The sequence below is a fragment of the Netta rufina genome (assembly GCF_964035555.1).
Source record: "Netta rufina genome assembly, chromosome: 4".
In the NCBI taxonomy this organism is placed as follows: Eukaryota; Metazoa; Chordata; class Aves; order Anseriformes; family Anatidae; genus Netta; species Netta rufina.
The window spans coordinates 62,551,778-62,570,963 of record NC_140127.1 but is presented as its reverse complement, the minus strand read 5'-3'; the positions used below and the strand labels follow the sequence as shown (position 1 = coordinate 62,570,963).

Sequence of the window (19,186 nt, the reverse complement as noted above, 5' to 3'; positions counted from 1 at the left end):
GTAAGAAAATAATTTAATCTGCTTAAGGCTTGCTGTTTAACAAAATTTCAAAAACTAAGGAAATCTCATGACAAGATGCTAAATAATTGCTCTTTAGTCTCTTCTCCACAGCATACACATATTTGTCTCTTTTTCTAATGATAAGGAATCCAACTATTTCATTTCTCTTCATACTAAAACTGTTCCATTCCTCTGATTGTTGTTGCTCTCCTATATACACTGTGCAGCCTGGGACCACCTTAACTTTTCTTGATTCTTGAGGATAATTCTGGGGTTTATACCCAAAAATCTAATTCCAGTATAGACAGAGTCCTACAGGAGCTTTGCAATATGGCTTGAGGGATACTCCCTGTCACATGCGGAAATAACAAACCTAGCATTTTTTGGTTGTTGTATTCATCTCTTCTTTCCCTTTCAGAAAAGATGGTGGGAAATTTTTAGGGAATTCTGACTAAATGATGCAAAAATGAGACATCCAAGAAGTTGGAAATAATTAACAATCTTTTTGAATCTTGCTTGCTAATAATGATGTGAAGACATAAAATAATTTCATAGAGTTAACAGTGCTATCCAATACTTCTTCACTAGCTGCTCAAGCAAAGAAAGCACTGGCATACTCTAAAGACAGCCATGTCAAATGACAGCCATGCTGAGCTTTTAAACACAAAACATTAGGCTGCACACTGCGGGCTACACTCTTGGGAACAAAAGTGATACTGAAGGCATAGCATGAGTGTGGAAACCCCAACACAGCAGCTACCAGTATAACAAAGCAATACATACCAAGCCATTTTACTGACAGCACCAGTTAGCACAGGCCATAATCCGCTGAGATTAAAAGAAAACAGACACCTCAATAACCTCAATAAAAAACTGCAGCTTTGCAGAGATTTGAAAAGCATTTATTATCATTCTGCTGCCCCATGTTAAAGTCAAGAGACTTAATTAGAAAGTGTGGCTCAGCAGACCTCTCACCTCAGTGGCTCAGCATGAGTTACCACCAGCTTGTTCTGTCACACTCACGCTTCACATCCATATTCCACACATTGCCCAGGCTGGTTCCACAGCCAAAAATCTGTCAGGCTTACAAACTGCATGAAGATGATTCTACAGCCAGAGGCATGCTCTGCACGAGTACCAGTGCATAGAGACACAGGAAGCTTGAGCAAAGCCAATTTATTCTCCCCCTGCCATGCTGCAGCGTGGGGGGACGGGGCAAGCCTGTTCAGGGACGGGGCAGGCCTCTCTTGGAGGCATTGCACTGAAGACACCTCACTTATAGAACAGACTATCACAGGCCCAGAGAAAACTGCCCACACTAATTCCAGAGATACGCATATAAGTTTATTAGGACACAGGTTATTTCACACTGTTGCCCCTCACCACCAGTAAAGCCAAAGCATTTTTGGAGGAAATCTATTTTCTTTTTTTGCCTCTGAAAGTTGTGGACTGGATAAATAACTTTCTAAGTCTTTCCTCTTTCCTTTAAATAGTCAGCATCTGATTAAGTTCTTTGCATGTTTCTATCCAGCAGATTAACCAAATTTGGTAACTCAGACTCAAACAGAAATTCTATAATTACTTTAAAATGCTGCGGTTGTGAACAGGACTATAATACCTGTAAAATACAGTGCAAGTGAAGTATTACCTATGCCTAGACTTGGAACTCTGGAATTTCAATGTACAAGGTCCCTCATTAGAATCAGATGGAGACAGATGTACCCACGCAGTGGGTGGGCGCTGATGGACATCAGCCCTTCCAACCTCTCTAATGAGCAATTTCCCCAGATTCAAAGCAAATTTTCATAAAAAGTTAAAGAGAAATGGCAAGTTGCCTCCTATTACCACTGGCCTAACTGCTTGGGCTGCTGCTTCTATAAAACACAGGTTGGATATTTTTTTTTTTCAAAGAAAATTATTGTTAAAACCATTTGGCTGAAAGTGAAGAGCTATTGAAAGGTACAGTCAGACTGGCAGCTTGCTCTTAAAATTCCCCCCACCACTTTTACAAGTATCGTTTTGCTTGTGGCTTTTAACAGCTGTTCACACACGCCTAAGCTAGATGTGAACTTTTATTTTCCCAAAACTAAACGGGAAGCTTTAAACAGCATCTGATTTAATTTTTTTTAATTAAAAGCGGAGGTTAAAAGGACTGTGGAAATGGATGATGCAGCTGTGCTGATGCTAGGGAAAAGAATTCCAGAACAAGAAGTGAGGTAGAATAAACACACCAAGTAAGTTTCACAAAACTAAGTGCACACCACACTTATGAGACTTTATTAGCTAGTGGAAAGTTAACCCTATGTTTCTTCAGAAATATTTTCGAAAATTAAACTGTCATATTTTGCAAATATAATAGAATTTGGCTACCTGCTCTGCTCTTCCTTCGGAGCAATCCTAAAATTAATTCCAGAATGAAGTGAGTTTGCAGGTTCCAGTATTACTCCCAAATACATCTTATGTGACACACAAATCAGCACTAGCTCACTAATATTGCCATATATTTACTGCTTTGGCTCTCAAAGGAATTTGACTTCCACTTACATCCGTTCTTGGAATAATTAAACATTTCTAATCAGATTTGCAAACGTACTGGGATACTGAAAGATGCATGCAGGCATGCCTAGAGGGACATTTTAAAGCACCAAAGCAACTACTGGGCAACCAGGCAATGGTTTAGCTACATTTGAAAATCCCATCAGACAGCTATCTACATTTCTTAGCACTGGCAAATTCATGAAAGTTTAATATTACTTAATAAATAGCACTATAGACTTTTTTTTTAAAGGAGAGTAAAAATGTCAAGCTACATATTTCTACATATACACATTACACATAGTTCAACATATACACATTAAGTTCAAAAACACACAATGACGATAAAATAATTCTAGATATCTTCACAGTATTTAAAGGGTCTTTTCTACTCAAACATTCAGGAAAAACATACACACATTTTTAAGGCAGAAAACTCATAGGATTATGAAGGAAATGCCACATTAATTCCCATGGATTATATACACTGCAGACTGTAGCAGCTCCAGAAGAAATCTTTTTCAGTGCAGCGGTACATATACCATTTAAACCAGAAGACCTTAATAGTTCATCCATCAAGTTTACTCAGCCAAAGAAACTGCTAGAATTTTTAGAAGATGTCTAATATACTAAAGAAGTATGCAGAACAACCTGTACTTTCAAAAGCAGATACTATTAAAAAGAACAAGAACCTGGTGTTCACACCTAGTGATGAAGCACCAATCTATGAATGAAAAAGAAAAGCAACAACACTAAGGGCGCTCCCTTTGCACTAAGTAAAAGGGACTAAGCATAGAGAGAATGGAGAGGACAAAGTAGTGTAGGAAGAGTAAGAAGTAATCCAGCCCAGCAGTGACTAGTAGAGGAAGGCAAGTGGAAAATTTTAGTGATCTCTGTTCCTTCCAGTGTCCACACACATACAACAGACTCAAGGATGAGACATAAAGCATTCACAACAAATTTGACCAGCTGACCTAATCAAAACCAGGAATCCAGAGTATTCTAGCCAGGTCAATAAGCACACTACAACTCAGACCCCTGCCTAAGAGACATAACCTGATACTGTCTTTGATGATACGAAGCCTTGATTTCTATTGGGTTAGTCCCTTGCTGAAACCAAGACACAATTTGAAAATTAAACAGAGGTCATATGAAATACTTTATACAGGTGCATATAAGTTACACTGGTGCACTTCAACATAGCAAACCCAACAAACAGAAGTTCACTACAGGGAAACATGCTGATAAAGCAAATAGAGCATTAATGTTGCTGAACCTTCTCTGAATGAAGGCATGCTTTGAGAACTGAGATTAATATACTGTACACCCCTGACAGATAAAATGATTCACAGTGAACCAATTAACAAAACATGTTTCATATTAGACAGGGCCAAAAAAATAATAATTTCCCAACTATATTTTTCATAACTATGAAGTGGTTATAAAAGTAACTTTAAGTAAAGTAACTTTTTGTTCAGTTGTCTAATAGTGCTCCCCTCAGCCCTACAAATACATATAAATCAATTATTATAGCATCAGTTAATAAAAAGGCATAAGGAGCTATCAATGACCAATAAAGACTTGGCAGAAATACAGTTCCTTAATATTCCATAAGTTAGCTTAAAAGAAAAAAAAAAAAATGGCTAAATGTTCTGAGAAATGGATATGCCCAATAAATAGGACCACAGGGATGTATTCACATTATAAAATGCTCAAAAGTGGATGACATGGAAACAGAAAATGGCTCGATCCCATATGATATTTCTTTGTCCAAAAGATAACAGAAATACTCTATTTTTCCTGCTGTAAGCTAGAAGTGTTCTCAGGTTAAACAATTATAATAACATATATCCAACCTAATAAACAAAGGCATAATGTGGTGAAACTACTCAAGTTCAAATGAAAAGAAAGCATAACCATTTTCATCAATAAAGGACTATAATCTGCTTAGGACAAATAAAGTGGTTTTATTGCACATTTGCTCGTCGGTTTCCTTGCACCTCGGTTTCCTAATCTCTGACTTTGTAAAGAGACAGACTTTGTCTCCTTATGGCAGCAGTGCTTGGGATGTTAGCAGATGCTGCACTGGGTGAGAATAAAACTGACATTTGACAGTGATCTACTCCAGTGCAATCTAAATACCAGACATGAAGCAAGAACTAGCCAGCAAAATATTATCACCTGTGCTGCGTAGGTCGAACTTCGTTATAAAAAGGAGCTTGTAGCTAAAATCTCTGAAATGAATCTTAGTCACACTGATGTCACAGGCAAAACAGCACTAGTGACAGCAGAATGGGACATTCAGTTTTGAATGCATTATTTTTCATCTCCTTCTCAAAGCAGAATTAAGAACATCCTAAAGCTTATCTCCAAACAGCTGTCAATATGACAAAAAAATGAATTCAGTGGAAATATCACAAACAAAATGTTATTACTCATTATAGGATAATTTATCTCAAAATTAGAAGATGAGGGGTGTTAGCAGTTATTTCTGGTGACTATTGGAGTGTCTGAAGATATGAAATACATTAGAGCAAAACAGCTGATTTGTAAGTACATTTCAATGCGCTTAAGTACATTTCAAGAACATCATGACCACGTACAAGATGTTTTTTCTGTCCATTTTGCTCTCTAGTGGCCTGCCTGCATTATTCATTGCCACACTTTAAGTCTAAATATATGAAGGAAACTTTGGTGTTCATTCACTGCTTTTGAAGTCACTAAGACCGCTTGGAACAAGCTAGGAGAACTACATGCCGTGGGACTGTGACGATGCTGTAGTCCTTGCTCTTTCACGAATAGTAATTACTCCAGCAAGTGCGTAAAGCAGACAGGCCCAGTTACATAAGGCTCAAGTGCAAGTTTTTATGAACTGCAGAAAAGCATGGTTAGTATGGGGAGGGAGGGGGGAAGCATGTTTCACACTTTTATTGTAAAGAACATGAGAATCTTACAGAAACTGCCAGAACAGATGTTCATAAATTGGGCCCTTAATCTACAGCACTTTCCAGGTTTTAAGCTATATCCACTGGTCTGTAGAACATATTCCTCTCTTTTTAATATAATTCTTCTGTTTAGTTTTTTTAATAAATAAGTTTATGACTTTAGTAGTGTTGCCAGCTGTTCAATTTTGATTTACTGTCAGAGTCTGCTTTAATATATAGTGGCTTTTGTGGCTTACCCATATAGATTACATTTTAAGCTTCAAGATATCACTATAAAGCAGCTGGAAAAAGTACTGGCTGTGCTCAGAAACCAGCATTATTGCTCTAGTGATCAACCACTTAAACATGCAACTACACCAGTAACTATTCTCTAAAAACCCTTTGGATACACCATTCCTAAAACTAAACTGCAAAACTTACTGTGTACGAAGAAGAGCTGTTAATGTATGTTCTTTAAAAAGCCAATTCAAGAAAATTAACAATTATCAATTTTGCAGTGCATTAGCTGGCAATGAAGAGATTTCTACAGTGATCATTCTTTATTCTTCCATTATATTGTTTCCATTACTCGTACTTTGTAGCTTGGGACAACTTAAGAAGTAAAAAGCCTTCACTTTAAAAACACCTCCCAAAACAAACAAACAAACAAACAAAACAACTACAAGTTAAATGTCATTAAGTACACACATTTTCAGTAACTGCTCTTGATAAACATTAATAGTGTTGTAGAAAGTTACAGTTACTTAGCATGAAAAGAATTTACAGAGTAAAGAATACAATAACTTCTAGGAAAACCCAGAACTTTTCTACACCCTGAACTTGCATTGCATACTTTATGACTCCTTAAATGGTGCTTTCTAGAAAATATCTTTACAGCATCATGAGAAGTTACTGAATATTCCTCTTAAAGAGCTGTTAATACCCTTCAATTTTTAAGTTCACAGAATTGCAATATAGCTTTTTCTTTTGCCCCTAATATGTGCAAGTACAGGTTATGTTATTAAAATAAACTACCCCAACAGCATTCTTAGAATTGAACAATGGATCAAAATAAAAAAACCTCTGGCAATACTCTACAACTGGACAAGTCCAGAATCATTAGCCAGTGTCTTGCACTGTTGTTTTCTCCCAAGTCTGGATTTGCCAATCAGACAATATTTGTAACATGTTACTCTGACAAAGTCCTACCATACCTAAGACGATGTGATTCATCATTCATGGAAGACAAAGAGAAAACAGAAACAAATCAAAACAAAAACAGCCCTTATAACCACAGTGTAAGGAGCCCAGCCTGTAGGAGAATAAGAAGAGACTTCCCATGATATAGCAATGGCATCTCCAAATCAAAATACATAAAGATTTTCCGTAATGGTTTTGAAGAGTGTTCAGTAGACTCTAAAATGCCACAATTTTCTATGTGGACATAGAACATAAACATTTTTAGGAACAGTCCTACTTAACAGCCTGACCAACACCTCTTACACCCTGCTTTTTTCCTTTACATGACTACACCACATGAATTTTCATACAAACTTCTCCTGTAAATGTATAAAGTAAACATTTAGCAACTGAGGGCCTCTCTTCTCTTCTTTCAATAATATCAAAGGTGCACTATCAGTACAGATCTTAACCTTTTTCCAGCCTTCATTCAAAATTAACTTATCCACCACAAAAATGTTTAAGATTTCAGAATCAGGCATTTTAAAGTTGCCCTCAATACACATAATGATTTTCCAAAATAATTTTCGTAGTATTTTCCAAAAGCAAGCCTTTCTTAAGGGAGTTTAGTATTCTGTGTGTTCCACTAAGCTGTTTAGCCTACACCTTTTCTGAATTTGTTTTTGTTCAGCATTTGAAAAAAAAAATAATAGCAATAAACCTGATGGCAGTGTTCAAATGATTTTTATTTTATAAATGTAGGAATGCTTAGGAATAAGTTCTTTAGTCTCAGAAAAAGATGTTATTTCTCTTTTATTCAAAATATTAATTCAAAATATTCAAAATATTAAGGGATTCTATCATCACATACATCTACAGTATTATCACACAAAATTAAGTAAACCTATTGGATGATATTTCATGAAAAAGAAACAACATATGATGTGTAAAAAAAAAAAGTAATCCACAAGAATATTACAATCTATGAGCTAGTCATGAATATATCAGAGTAAACTTGGAGCAGTCTAAATAAAGTCCCTAGAATTGCTCCACATTTATATGTACATAACCAACTGCAATTTTTATCCTACAGCCAACAATTCCCCACACTGAACAAAAGAATGCAGAAAACATGGTATGGCTCATTTTACACTATTAAAAAAAATAAGCATTAAAAATACTCATCTGGATGAGATGGGATCTCACAGCAAATTACTTTGCAAAAGATCAACATAGCAAGATAATCCTATAGTATTATCTTAACTTTAATCTCTGTAAGAACTTCAAGTTTTCTAAAGTACTTTCGGGGCATTGTGTCAGAATTGTATTTTGCATACTACAAACTGTTGTTAATCTTATTAACGGAGGTTATTAGTTATGACTGTCCTCCAAATTGACAAAGCCTATCTAATAGGCTCTAATTCTCTAATTGGATCTGAAATAATTACTGGTTACTTCTGATAAAAATCAGAAATGTTTAGGGTTTGTTGAACTAAATGGAGAAAGGTTAAGTCTTCCTTCCTGGTTAGGAAGAAACCTCTCTTCCACACTTTCTGCCTGTACAGAGTAGTAAACATATTCAGTTACTGCATACATTTCAGTTGAAGTTGTAGTGTACACATAAATACAGTGCAACTGTTACTATATTTTATTAGTGTGACCCTAAAACTATGAGGCATTACAAAAAGATAAGTTTTATCTAGGTTTTAAATTGAAAATAACGCTACAATAGCACTTGTCTCTTTTCCCCACTTTGTCCGAAATCCGAGTACTAATGTCCTATTCACACCTGAACATTGGTTATCCTCTATCATCGACTTCCTTCAATAATAATATATGAGAATATATTTCCACGGTAGCTAATGGAGACATTCCTACAAATCAATGTGCTGCAGTGATACAGAAATAAAAGCCTATTTCACTGTAATGATGCTTCCAGACTTCCCTCAAGTCAGGTGGTTACTTGCAGTTAATGATCTGTGACATACCACACAAGTAGTCCTAAAAAGACTTATTATCCACTGCATGTGCAACAATATTTGCTTTATGGATGGCTAAATGAATGAAGACATTCAATGTAACTGTAAAAGTAAAATCAAAAGAAAACTTACAAGTAACATGTTTTCTTTGAGTAAAAGAGCTGTGAACATTTTCCATTAATACTTAACCTTTTGCTGGAGCAGTGCAACCACATATAATGCTTGAATCCATAAAGCCCAAGAGCTGTTCAGGGTTAACACTGATTAACTGCCCCTAATCAGAAGCTATAACTTTTAAAAATTTCAGAGAGCTTCACTCGACTAGTGAAATCAAACTGCATTTACAGCACGTGGCAAAGATGGGAGCAGAAACACTTGCAAAGAAAATAAATTCTCTCCTATCTTAAAAACAGGTATTTTTTTCAATCCAATAAAATAGATAAGAAATTGTTTGTTTTTTTTTTTAATCACATATTTTATCCTGCACTGAATTCCATTAACATAATAATAGAAAAGAATAGCAGAATAACTTACGATAAGCTAAAATGCTACAGCACAATATCTCCCATGACTCTCAAGACTGTGCAGACATTCACACATTTTCTGTTTATAATTTTTTTCATTTACTAGACTCAGCTTTTGTCCACCATATGTCCACCGTAGATTAACTATTCCCTTAGGTACAATTAAGGGCTTTCCATTTGTTGTAAGAAGACCTAAGTATGAAGGACGCAGCCAGAAAAAACATTTCTACCTAAACCAAAAACAGAAGCACATTCAGCCTGGACTATGGTTTATGCAGCATCTTTTTTATTAGACGTGTGTCTACATTGCTAAATAAACTAAAGACAAAATCCATGGAAACAGTAAGAGATCTCTCAGCATTACGTTTGTGTATTATTGTAAAAATAGGATACATATACTGTTCTAACCTTTGTATTTAAACGGTTTACTTCTATTTCCATTTTTCAATGACATCTTTAAAGATTTTTCTGAATTTAAGCATAACTGTTAGTGAATGAGAATATATTATTTACTGGCACTTCTGTCACATTAGCATTTGAGTTCCAACCACACTAATAATATTCTACCAGATCTTTGAAATTGACCTCAGTTCTTGGTTGGTCTTAGCAGGCAAAACTTATGTGAGCAAATGAAAAAAAAAAAGTGACAAGCAGACTCGGGATTAAGTGCAGGAAGGAGAAGAAACCAACTTACCCACACTCACTGAAGTAAGGAAGCATAACATAAGAACAGTCTATTGGCTGGACTAGTTCAAAACTACCCTCTCTTTTTGTTAAAGCACCGTAAAATTAGAATGAGGAAATGTCATTTTCAGCAAGCAGTTTGCACAACAATGATGCCAATGATCATTAATGATCTTTTGAGCAACACAACAGAAAACATTTCTGTGTGTGTGTGTGCATGTGCGTGTGTTACCACTCTGGCACAGACTATTTGCTCTCATCCTTGAAGAGTCACCATCAAAATTCATCATGTATAGATATTACAGTAATGGCTGTGGCAATGGAAGAAAGTCCAGAAAGTCTGAAATTTAGTTTTAACTACCTGATTCAGCAGCTGCTGTGTCCTCTGTGACTTCCCATGTACAAGACCACTTTATGAAGGATTCTTTGTGAAGGCTACAATTATAACATGGGCTAATTTTTTACCTGGACAGGCTGGAGAGATGGGCAGGAAAAAAACAAATGAGGTTTAACAAGAACAAGTGTAGAGTCCTGCACCTGGGAAGGAACAACCGCAAGTATCAGTACAGGCTGGGGGATGACCTGCTGGAGAGGAGCTCTGCGGAGAAGGACCTGGGGGTCCTGGTGGATGACAGGTTGACCGTGAGCCTCCAGTGTGCCCTGGTGGCCAAGGAACCTGCAGGGAATCTGCTTTGGCAGGGAGCTTGGACCCAATGATCTCTCATGGTCCCTTCCAACCCTTACAATTCTGTGATTTTCTGTGATTTAATTTGTGGCCAGAAGCAACATTTATCACAACAGATCTGGGCCAGAATTCATTATGTATGTATGTCCAGATCCTTGTGACATATCCTTTCAGCTGGTTTCCCTTCTCAGGCAATGGAATACTAAGTAAATACTACAGAACAGCAGTAAACCTTCCCCACACGTTCCTTTCCTTTTGTTCTATACAAATTTCTGTGAGCTTAGTTACCTTCTAAGGAATCACACTTGTGGCTTCTATCCCTGTGTGGCATATATCACAGTTAAGTATTGCCCACATGACAACGTAACAGAAATAATTAAATAGACCATTTTGGCACTGAAGACAGCCAGCTCCACTACTATTACAACAAGCACGGTTTAGGATCAAAATCTTTCAAGACAGATGTTTTCTCAGACAAGCAATGCAATTTTATCACTCCAGAATTTGTATGTTTTCACCTTGCTCCCATCTCTAAAGTAATGCAAAATACATTCAGACACTGAGTTGGAAATTTATCATTACGATGAATAAAAGACCATTTTCACCTGTGATTTTCCCATTCGTTAATTTCAGCGTCTTGATAAAAATAATTTTTAAAGAGTTAACTGACCACTGAAAGAAACAAATACATAAGACTGTGATTTTCTATTAACCTTACAAGTTAGTCGAGACAAACATTCTATACATATTTTAAAACAGGGTAGCATTCTACATTTATTCAAATGAGTGGGTAAATTGACCGTAGCATAGGACAAGGTTTTCTTTTTAAGGGAGTCTCTACATGTAAGTAGTTTACCCTCCAATCCCAGGAGCACATATGGGACCTGCTGTCAGACATACACGAACTTTAGTTTAATCAGGCATAAGACTCAAAAGAACAGGGGTCTTTGCTTTACTGTTCAACACTTGTCTTAATTACAGGTGAATGACCTAACAAGTGCAAGCCCACAGGAAACAAGAACAGAAAACAGCTGGGGGAGGTGGGAAAGGACGAGAGAATAAATGTGTAGTGCTGAACTTTAATATGCCAGACCCAGAAAGAGTATTAATGAAGTAGTGTTCTCAGTACAACTGGGGAGACTAAGTGGCTAAGGCAGTAACCAAGTACAAATGCAGGCTGGTTATGTCCTGTTACCAGCCAGACTCACATTAGTACACAGTACGCCAAATGTTCATTGGGTTCAGGGCTGGAAAATGTTTCTTTCCGCACTCAGATAAGATAGGTAAAAAGATTTTACATTGTATGTAAATGCAAGTTAAAGGATACACTAAAATGTAACCTTTCAACTTCACAGTGTAACAGCATATCACTTCCTGTTCAGAGATAGCACTCCAAGATCAATTAATCATGGCTAAGACGAACAAATGGTCAACATTCTTAATTAGTGTTGATGCATTCTCCTCTGTGCCCTCATCTGTCATGAAGACTGTTTAAAAATCTGAGTTATTAGTCTTTATTGAGGAGTTGGTCTGGTTAATATCTCTAGGGATAGAAATCATTCATCCATCCACTATACAACAGTACCTGATAATTCCTAGTCCCTATATAAGCTACAGATAACCACCGCCCTAAGACCATCTAGGTAGCTATAAATCAAAATGAGTGTAGCTCCCATGCAACCTGGGTTAATTTTTGTTTACAATATATCCACTGAAAAAGTTGGTAGGACACTTGAGGACTCTGCCTATAGATTAGTGCAGAGGAAAATATATATAGTAGTAGTCAAGGTAGAAAGGAAAGAAACACATCAGTCACACATAACACCATAAAACCTCTCTAACTCACACTAACAACTAGAAGATCCACTGTGAATTACTGAACTTTAAATCAATCCTAAGTTTAAGTAAACATCATAAGTGAAAAAAATACATTCATTTGATGACCACAGCTTAATTTATACTACACAATATAACTCAAAAGTATTTCACAGTAATATGTCTATAAAAGTTACTGCACTGAAGCTCAAAAGTACTTGTTAATCTTCACAATAAGCCTTAAACCTTTATCACTGGTGCAACTGAAGTTGTACATAGCCACACAGAAGTAAGCATGGTTCAGATATACGTGACATTAAATAAAATTAAACTACTGCAAAGTAAGTTACAAAGAAAGTTAAATTTAAGATTCCACGCTAACTGTAAGTTTTGGGATTAGCATCATCTTACAATTTATAACTAATATAAAACAACCAAAAAAAGAAATTCAACTTTACACATTTAAAATTCTATTTATTATCAAATGCACAAGTCACAGAATCACAGAACTGTAGGGGCTAGAAGGGACCTCAAGAGATCATCAGGTCCAACCCCCCTGTCAAAGCAGGTTCCCTAAAGCAGGTTGCCCAGGTAGGCGTCCAGACAGGCCTTGAACTCCAGAGGAGGAGACTCCACAACCTCCCTGGGCAGCCTGTTCCAGTGCTCCATCACCCTCACCATGAAGAAGTTCTTTCACATGTTGGTGCAGAACTTCCTGTGCTCCATTTTGTGGCCATTGTCCCTTGTCCTGTTCCCACAAACCACTGAAAAGAGGTTGGCCAAATCCTTCTGTCTCCCACACTTAAGGTGTTTATAAACGTTAATAAGATCCCCACTTAGTCTTCTTTTCTCAGGGTTGAACAGACACAGATCTCTGTCTTTCCTCATAGGGAAGATGCTCCAGGCCCCGTAACATCTGTGTGGCCCTCCGCTGGACTCTTTCCAGGAGATCCCTGTCTTTTTTGTACCAGGGAGCCCAGAACTGGACACAGTACTACAGGTGAGGCCTGACCAGGGCAGAGTAGAGGGGGGAAAATCAGTTCCCTTGACCTGCTGTCCATGCTCCTTTTAATCCACGTCAGGATGCCATTGGCCTTCTCGGCCATCAGGGCACACTGAAGGTTCATGGCCAACCTGCCATCCACCAGGACCCCCAGGTTCTTCTCCACAGAGCTCCTCTCCAGCAGGTCATCCCCCAGCCTGTACTAATACTTGCGGTTGTTCCTTCCCAGGTGCAGGACTCTACACTTGCTCTTGTTAAACTTCATTTGTTTTTTTCCTGCCCATCTCTCCAGCCTGTCCAGGTCTCACTGAATGGCAGTACAGCCTTCTGGAGTGTCAGCCACTCCTCCCAGCTTTGTATCATCAGCATACTTGCTGAGGGCAGACAAATTTCTTTCATCAAGGTCACTGATGAAGATGTTAAACAAGACCAGACCCAGCATCAACCCCTGGGGAACACCACTAGTCACACGTCTCCAGCCGGACTCTGCGCTACCAATCACCACCCTCTGAGCTCAGCCAGCCAGCCAGTTCTCAACCCACCTTACTGTCCACTCCTCTATCCCACACTTTCTCAGCTTTGTTAGCAGGATGCCATGGGAGACAGTATCAAAAGCCTTGCTGAAATCAAGGTAGATGACATCCACTGCTCTCCCCCCATCTAACCAGTTGGTGATGCCATCATAGAAGGCTACAAGGTTGGTCGAGCATGATTTCCCCTTGGTGAATCCATGCTGACTACTCCCCATAACCTTCTCTTCCAATTGCTTGGAGATGGCATCCAGAACAAGCTGTTCCATCACCTTTCCAGAGAGGTGAGCGTGACAGGCCTGTAGTTTCTCAGATCCTCCTTCTTGCCCTTCTTGAAGACCAGAGTGACATTGGCTATCCTCCAGTCTTCGGGCATCTCTCTTGTTCTCCAAGACCTTTCAAAGATGATAGAGAGCGGTTTGGCGATCACCTCTGCTATCTCCCTCAGCACATGTGGATGCATCCCATTGGAGCCCTTGGATCTGTGTGCATTGATCCCACCCTGACACTCCTGAACCACTTCCTCCTCAACCAGATGAGAGCTCTCCATTTCCCAGACTCTTTCTCCTCCCTCCAGGGTCCAGGAGTCCCAGGGGAGAGTCTTTGAAGCAAAGACCGAAGCAAAGAAGGCATTCAGTATCTCTGCCTTCTCAGCATCCCCTGTTACCAGGACACCCCTCTCATTCAGCAGGGTACCCACATTATCCCTAGTCTTCCCTTTAAGGTTTGCATACTTTAAAAAACCCTTCTTATTATCCTGTATCTCCTTTGCCAGCTTCTTCTCCAGGTGTGCTTTAGCATTCCTCGTTGCATCCCTGCAGGCCCTGACAATACTCCTATACTCCTCCCAAGAGGACAGATCCTTTTTCCACATTTCATAGACCTGCTTTTTGATCTTGTTGATGAGCTCCTTGCTCATCCACAAAATGCATACAGAAAGATCAGGTTAACTGACAACAGGACATAACTGCAGGAAGCAGGTCTGGGTAAGGTCTGACTTTCAGCAGGTCCAAATGAAATCAATTTTTTACTTTCTCTTACAGAATCTGTTAGAGAAAAAATGTATGGGAAGGAAGAGTGAAGAATAAAACTAAGCACCCAGCAGGAGAATAGGCACCTTAAGATGACTTAAATTCTCAAGAATTTAGGAGATCTCAATTCATAATATTACATTATTTTCAAATAAATTTCTGATAGATGAGACTGGAGACTGATTAGAGTTTTGTATGTAGAAATTATCTTTCTACTGTTTCATAAGTAAATCTTAACCTCTTACAATCACATCATTTTAATGAATTGCCATCACTCAATTGGGGATGCTCAATTGTCGTGCTTTCAACAGACACACAGTAACCTACTGTGTGTGTTCTTCCAATCTATTGCAATGTACAACAAAATAGAATAGTCAAAACTAGCACTGATTAATTTAAAACACCACTGAACATTTTGTTTGTTTGGTGGAATACTGAAGAAATTGCAGGAAACTTAAAAAAATTAACAGATTGACTACAAATTGATGTAACAGAACACCAATAAATCATGAAGTTTTATAGCCAAATTAACAGCTAGTACATGATTACACACCATACACTACTGTACTTAAAGTAACTTGTGTTTAAGAACAAGATCATTTGAGAAAACAATTGATTTTGAGTTGTTGTTGTTTTTGTTTTGTTGTTTTTTTTTAATATAGTTATTTCTTTTATTTTTTTCCTGAAGCACTACAACAGAGATCCCAGATGTGTTCACCCCAAAACAGAAAAATACTGTCTGTAAGAAACGGATAAGTGAAAAAACTCAAATGAGAGCCAAAACTTAACTAAGTATGCTTAAAAGAGTAGCACTTATTTTACACCCAAATTTCAAAATGCATGGTTTCAGCAAGGTTTCAAAATTCTTAAAGGGATCTAAATGCTGGCCCAACTTTTCAAATGCCACACAATTATCTTCATTTATTCTTGGAAATATTTTTAAAACTTTTACCAGAAAAATAGAATTAGAATAGCATTAGATTGAGTGTTAGAAACATAAGCCCCATTCTTAAAAAGAGAAAAAAGGAAGACCTGGGGAACTACAGGCCAGTCAATATCACCTTTGTGCCTGGCAAGATCATGGAGCAGATCCTCCTGGAAACTATGCTAAGGCACATGGAAAAGAGGGAGGTGATTTGTGACAGCCAACATGAGAAGACCACATGGCATCTTTGTCTTCTAATTGGAGAGACAGATTTAATGGATGGACCACTTAGTTGATAAGGAATTGGCTGGATGGTCACACTCAAAGAGCTGAGGTCAACAGCTCAATGCCCAGGTGGGGATCAGCAATGAGTGGCATTCTGCTGGGACTGGTATTGGGACCTGCTTTATTTAACATCTTTGTCGTGGACAGTGGGATTGAGTGCACCCTCAGCAAGTTTGCCATCAACACCAAGGCCAAGCTGGATGAGGCTTTGAATAACCTGGTCTAGTGGGAGGTGTCCTTGCCCGTGGCAACAGGGTTGGAACTGAGTGATCTTTAAGGTCCCTTCCAACCCAAACCATTCTATGACTCTATGAATCACTTCTCTGGGGATGCGAATATAGCTGGCTATTTTTCTAAAACACACATAGCTCCAAAAACACAGTGCAGTTCTGAGCCAAACTACTGACTGAAATTTGTTCTTTACAATGTACAAGGTCAAGTAAGTTTGTTAGTTCATCAAATGGCTTTTACTGACTTCAAACCTATTGCTCTTATGTCATGCATAGATCTCTTATAATTTACTGAGTAAAGCTGAGCTATTCTGAACACAGTGATTCCATCTGAAGAACTTGTTATCAGTAGCTTTATCCTTTCATAATATGCAAGAATCAATACCATACTTCTATATAAACACTTACCTTGTTTTTTATTTCTGTAACATCAGTAACCTCTCACAGGCTATTGAAGTACTGAGATATTCTTCTAGAAGAATAGATATTCTTCTGTTTTATCAAATTCATGAAAGTAATGCAGTTCTAAAAGCTGAACTTCTTATCATGCTGAAATAAAATTAAAAGCATGACAACTGTAAAACTACCTCCTGCCTGCCTTCTTTTGAGAGATACCAAGGGGTTCAATGTGTGCAAAACCAACAAGTATCCTTAGGACCACACGAAAGCAATAGTTTGCTTTTTTTCTTTATACACAGTTTCTGATGAACAGCAAGTTAGCAAGTACACTATTCCTTCAGCTGCCATCACCATGAAACGAAAACCATTTCCCTAGTCAGCATCAGTCTTTATCTGGAAACTCACCTACAAAACCATATTTTGTTTGCAGATGCTCCCCAAAAAATACTTGGATTTTAAAGAATCAGAGGCATGTATGTGAGAAAAAAATACATACTAAAGGTGTAATAATTACAAAACAAAGTCCTTTAATTGCAAATGAAAAACAGAGTTTGATCTAGTACCTCTACGGAGTCATTCTAGCAAAAGAATTTTACTTATCCTATGTTACAAAGTATCCTACTACAAATGCCTCTTAAGATTTGCAGAACTCCAGTTAGCAAGTACAGTTTTGGGACAAAATATATATCAGTGAAATATGTTTTTCATATGAATTTCAACAGAATCTGTATTATTGACTTTGGTCTGATGCAGAACAACACTATGTTATACTTTCAGAAATGTTATCTGTATATTGTAACTCTAAGAGCTTCCCTGTTTTCTTCCCAATGTCTTCCCTGTTTTCTTTCACAATGAAGATCGTAAAATGTTATAGCATCATAGTAGCAACATTACATTAATGTTTCTGAATGAAAGCGTTGTCTCTAGATTGTATTAAAATTATTTTAAACAATATTACCTTTCTGGATGAGAATGGCTTTTTTGTTTGTTTGTTTGTTTAGTTTTTTTGTTTTTTTGTTTTTTTTTTTCAGATTTGTTCTTGATGTGGACATTGTGACACAGACACAAAGGAATCGGAAAGTGAAAAGAAAAAGTCTGTTGTATGTTGTTCAAATAAATATATTTAAATTGTTAAAAAAATGGTACCTGCTTCTACCACTTGAATTTATTTATAAAATTGTTTTATGTTGCTCTTATCTTTGATAGAAAAAGGGTAATAGAACAAGGATCAAGACCTCAGATATGCTAATAATATTGAAAATTTCTTAACTGGAAATGGGGGAATTTGTTATCCAGCTAATTAGGGAACTAATGAGGTGATCGTTATTTAAAGGAGCTAGTTTGTACTTACATGATCAATAAGAGGACAAGTTAAAAAAATTCCAGAGAACAGGAAATAAGTAAACTCGTGCAAAATCAGAGATAGCATGTAAAAAGGCCTTATAAACAACTCAAATATTGTGTCTAGTGTACTTTAAGTAACAGGTACAAGTGCTTAACATACCAGTCTCTTGACCTACAGAACCATGAAATGTTCTGTATAAATAATATTCATGAAATAATATCTGTTATTAGAGCCAGGAATGCTTCTCGGGTCTCCGTTCTAGATGCATGCCATGGCTATATCCTAAAGCCCTATCAAATTCAAACATGGATGAGACATCTCTCCACTGCTGTGTGCTGCTCTCTAAATAAAGAAAACACAGGCAGATAGGCTGCAAAAAGTTCCTCAACTTAACTGCCCAGAACCCTGAGGTACACCCAAATATGTCATCTGTACACAGCAGTAATGCACAAGACAGTATTATTTAGTTTTGTTTTACTAATGATATATGCCCTGTGACATTTCTTCACTAGAGAGCAACATCCAGAGTATTCCAATTAATATTTAAATATGAATAACTTACTTTTATTTCCAACCAAGGCCACAAGTGGCTGTGTTTCTGATTCTTCAGTCACTTTTTTTACCACATTATACCAGTCCTCTAAATTTTCAAAGCTCTGGCAGTTGGTAATATCATAAACCAAAAGAATACCCTAAAGAAAAAGATACATTTAAAATGCTACAAGTTGTAAAAATATTTTAATATGGCAAAATCTGCATTAGTCTAATTTATTATTATAATAAAATAGGGCATTTACAATTAATGACATTTTATCTTCTTAGGAATTAAACAAGAGTCAGTGTAAGCCACTGTAATAAACAAATTTTACTACAGTACTTCATCTGCACTATGTGTGTTCCAAGTTCAGACACTGGATGAACTACAAAGGGAGAAAAATATGGCAATTCAGGAAAGAGTACAATTAGTTACATTAGAAATACATCAAACTACATATGCATTGTGAAAAATCTAAAAAGCGTTTCATACTAATGGTAAGAGAAAAATCACACTGGAGAAGGACTTTTATTTTAGCTAATCTTATTTGTAGTTTACTATTCCCTTCCTGAGGAAAA

General features: G+C 37.3%; 1 protein-coding gene across 9 annotated transcripts in view; it reads right to left on the bottom strand.

Moving 5' to 3' along the window:
• RAB28 (RAB28, member RAS oncogene family) overlaps positions 1–19,186 on the bottom strand; it is a 67,147-nt gene that overhangs the window by 26,843 nt on the left and 21,118 nt on the right. For all 9 annotated transcript variants that reach the window (XR_014618349.1, XR_014618350.1, XR_014618351.1 and 6 more), the window contains exon 4: positions 18,636–18,765. Coding sequence is in view for 6 of the 9 variants with exons in the window: in XM_084285524.1 (XP_084141650.1) it covers positions 18,636–18,765 (130 nt within the window). In the remaining 3 variants the exon portion in view is untranslated. The remainder of the gene's footprint in view (positions 1–18,635; positions 18,766–19,186) is intronic.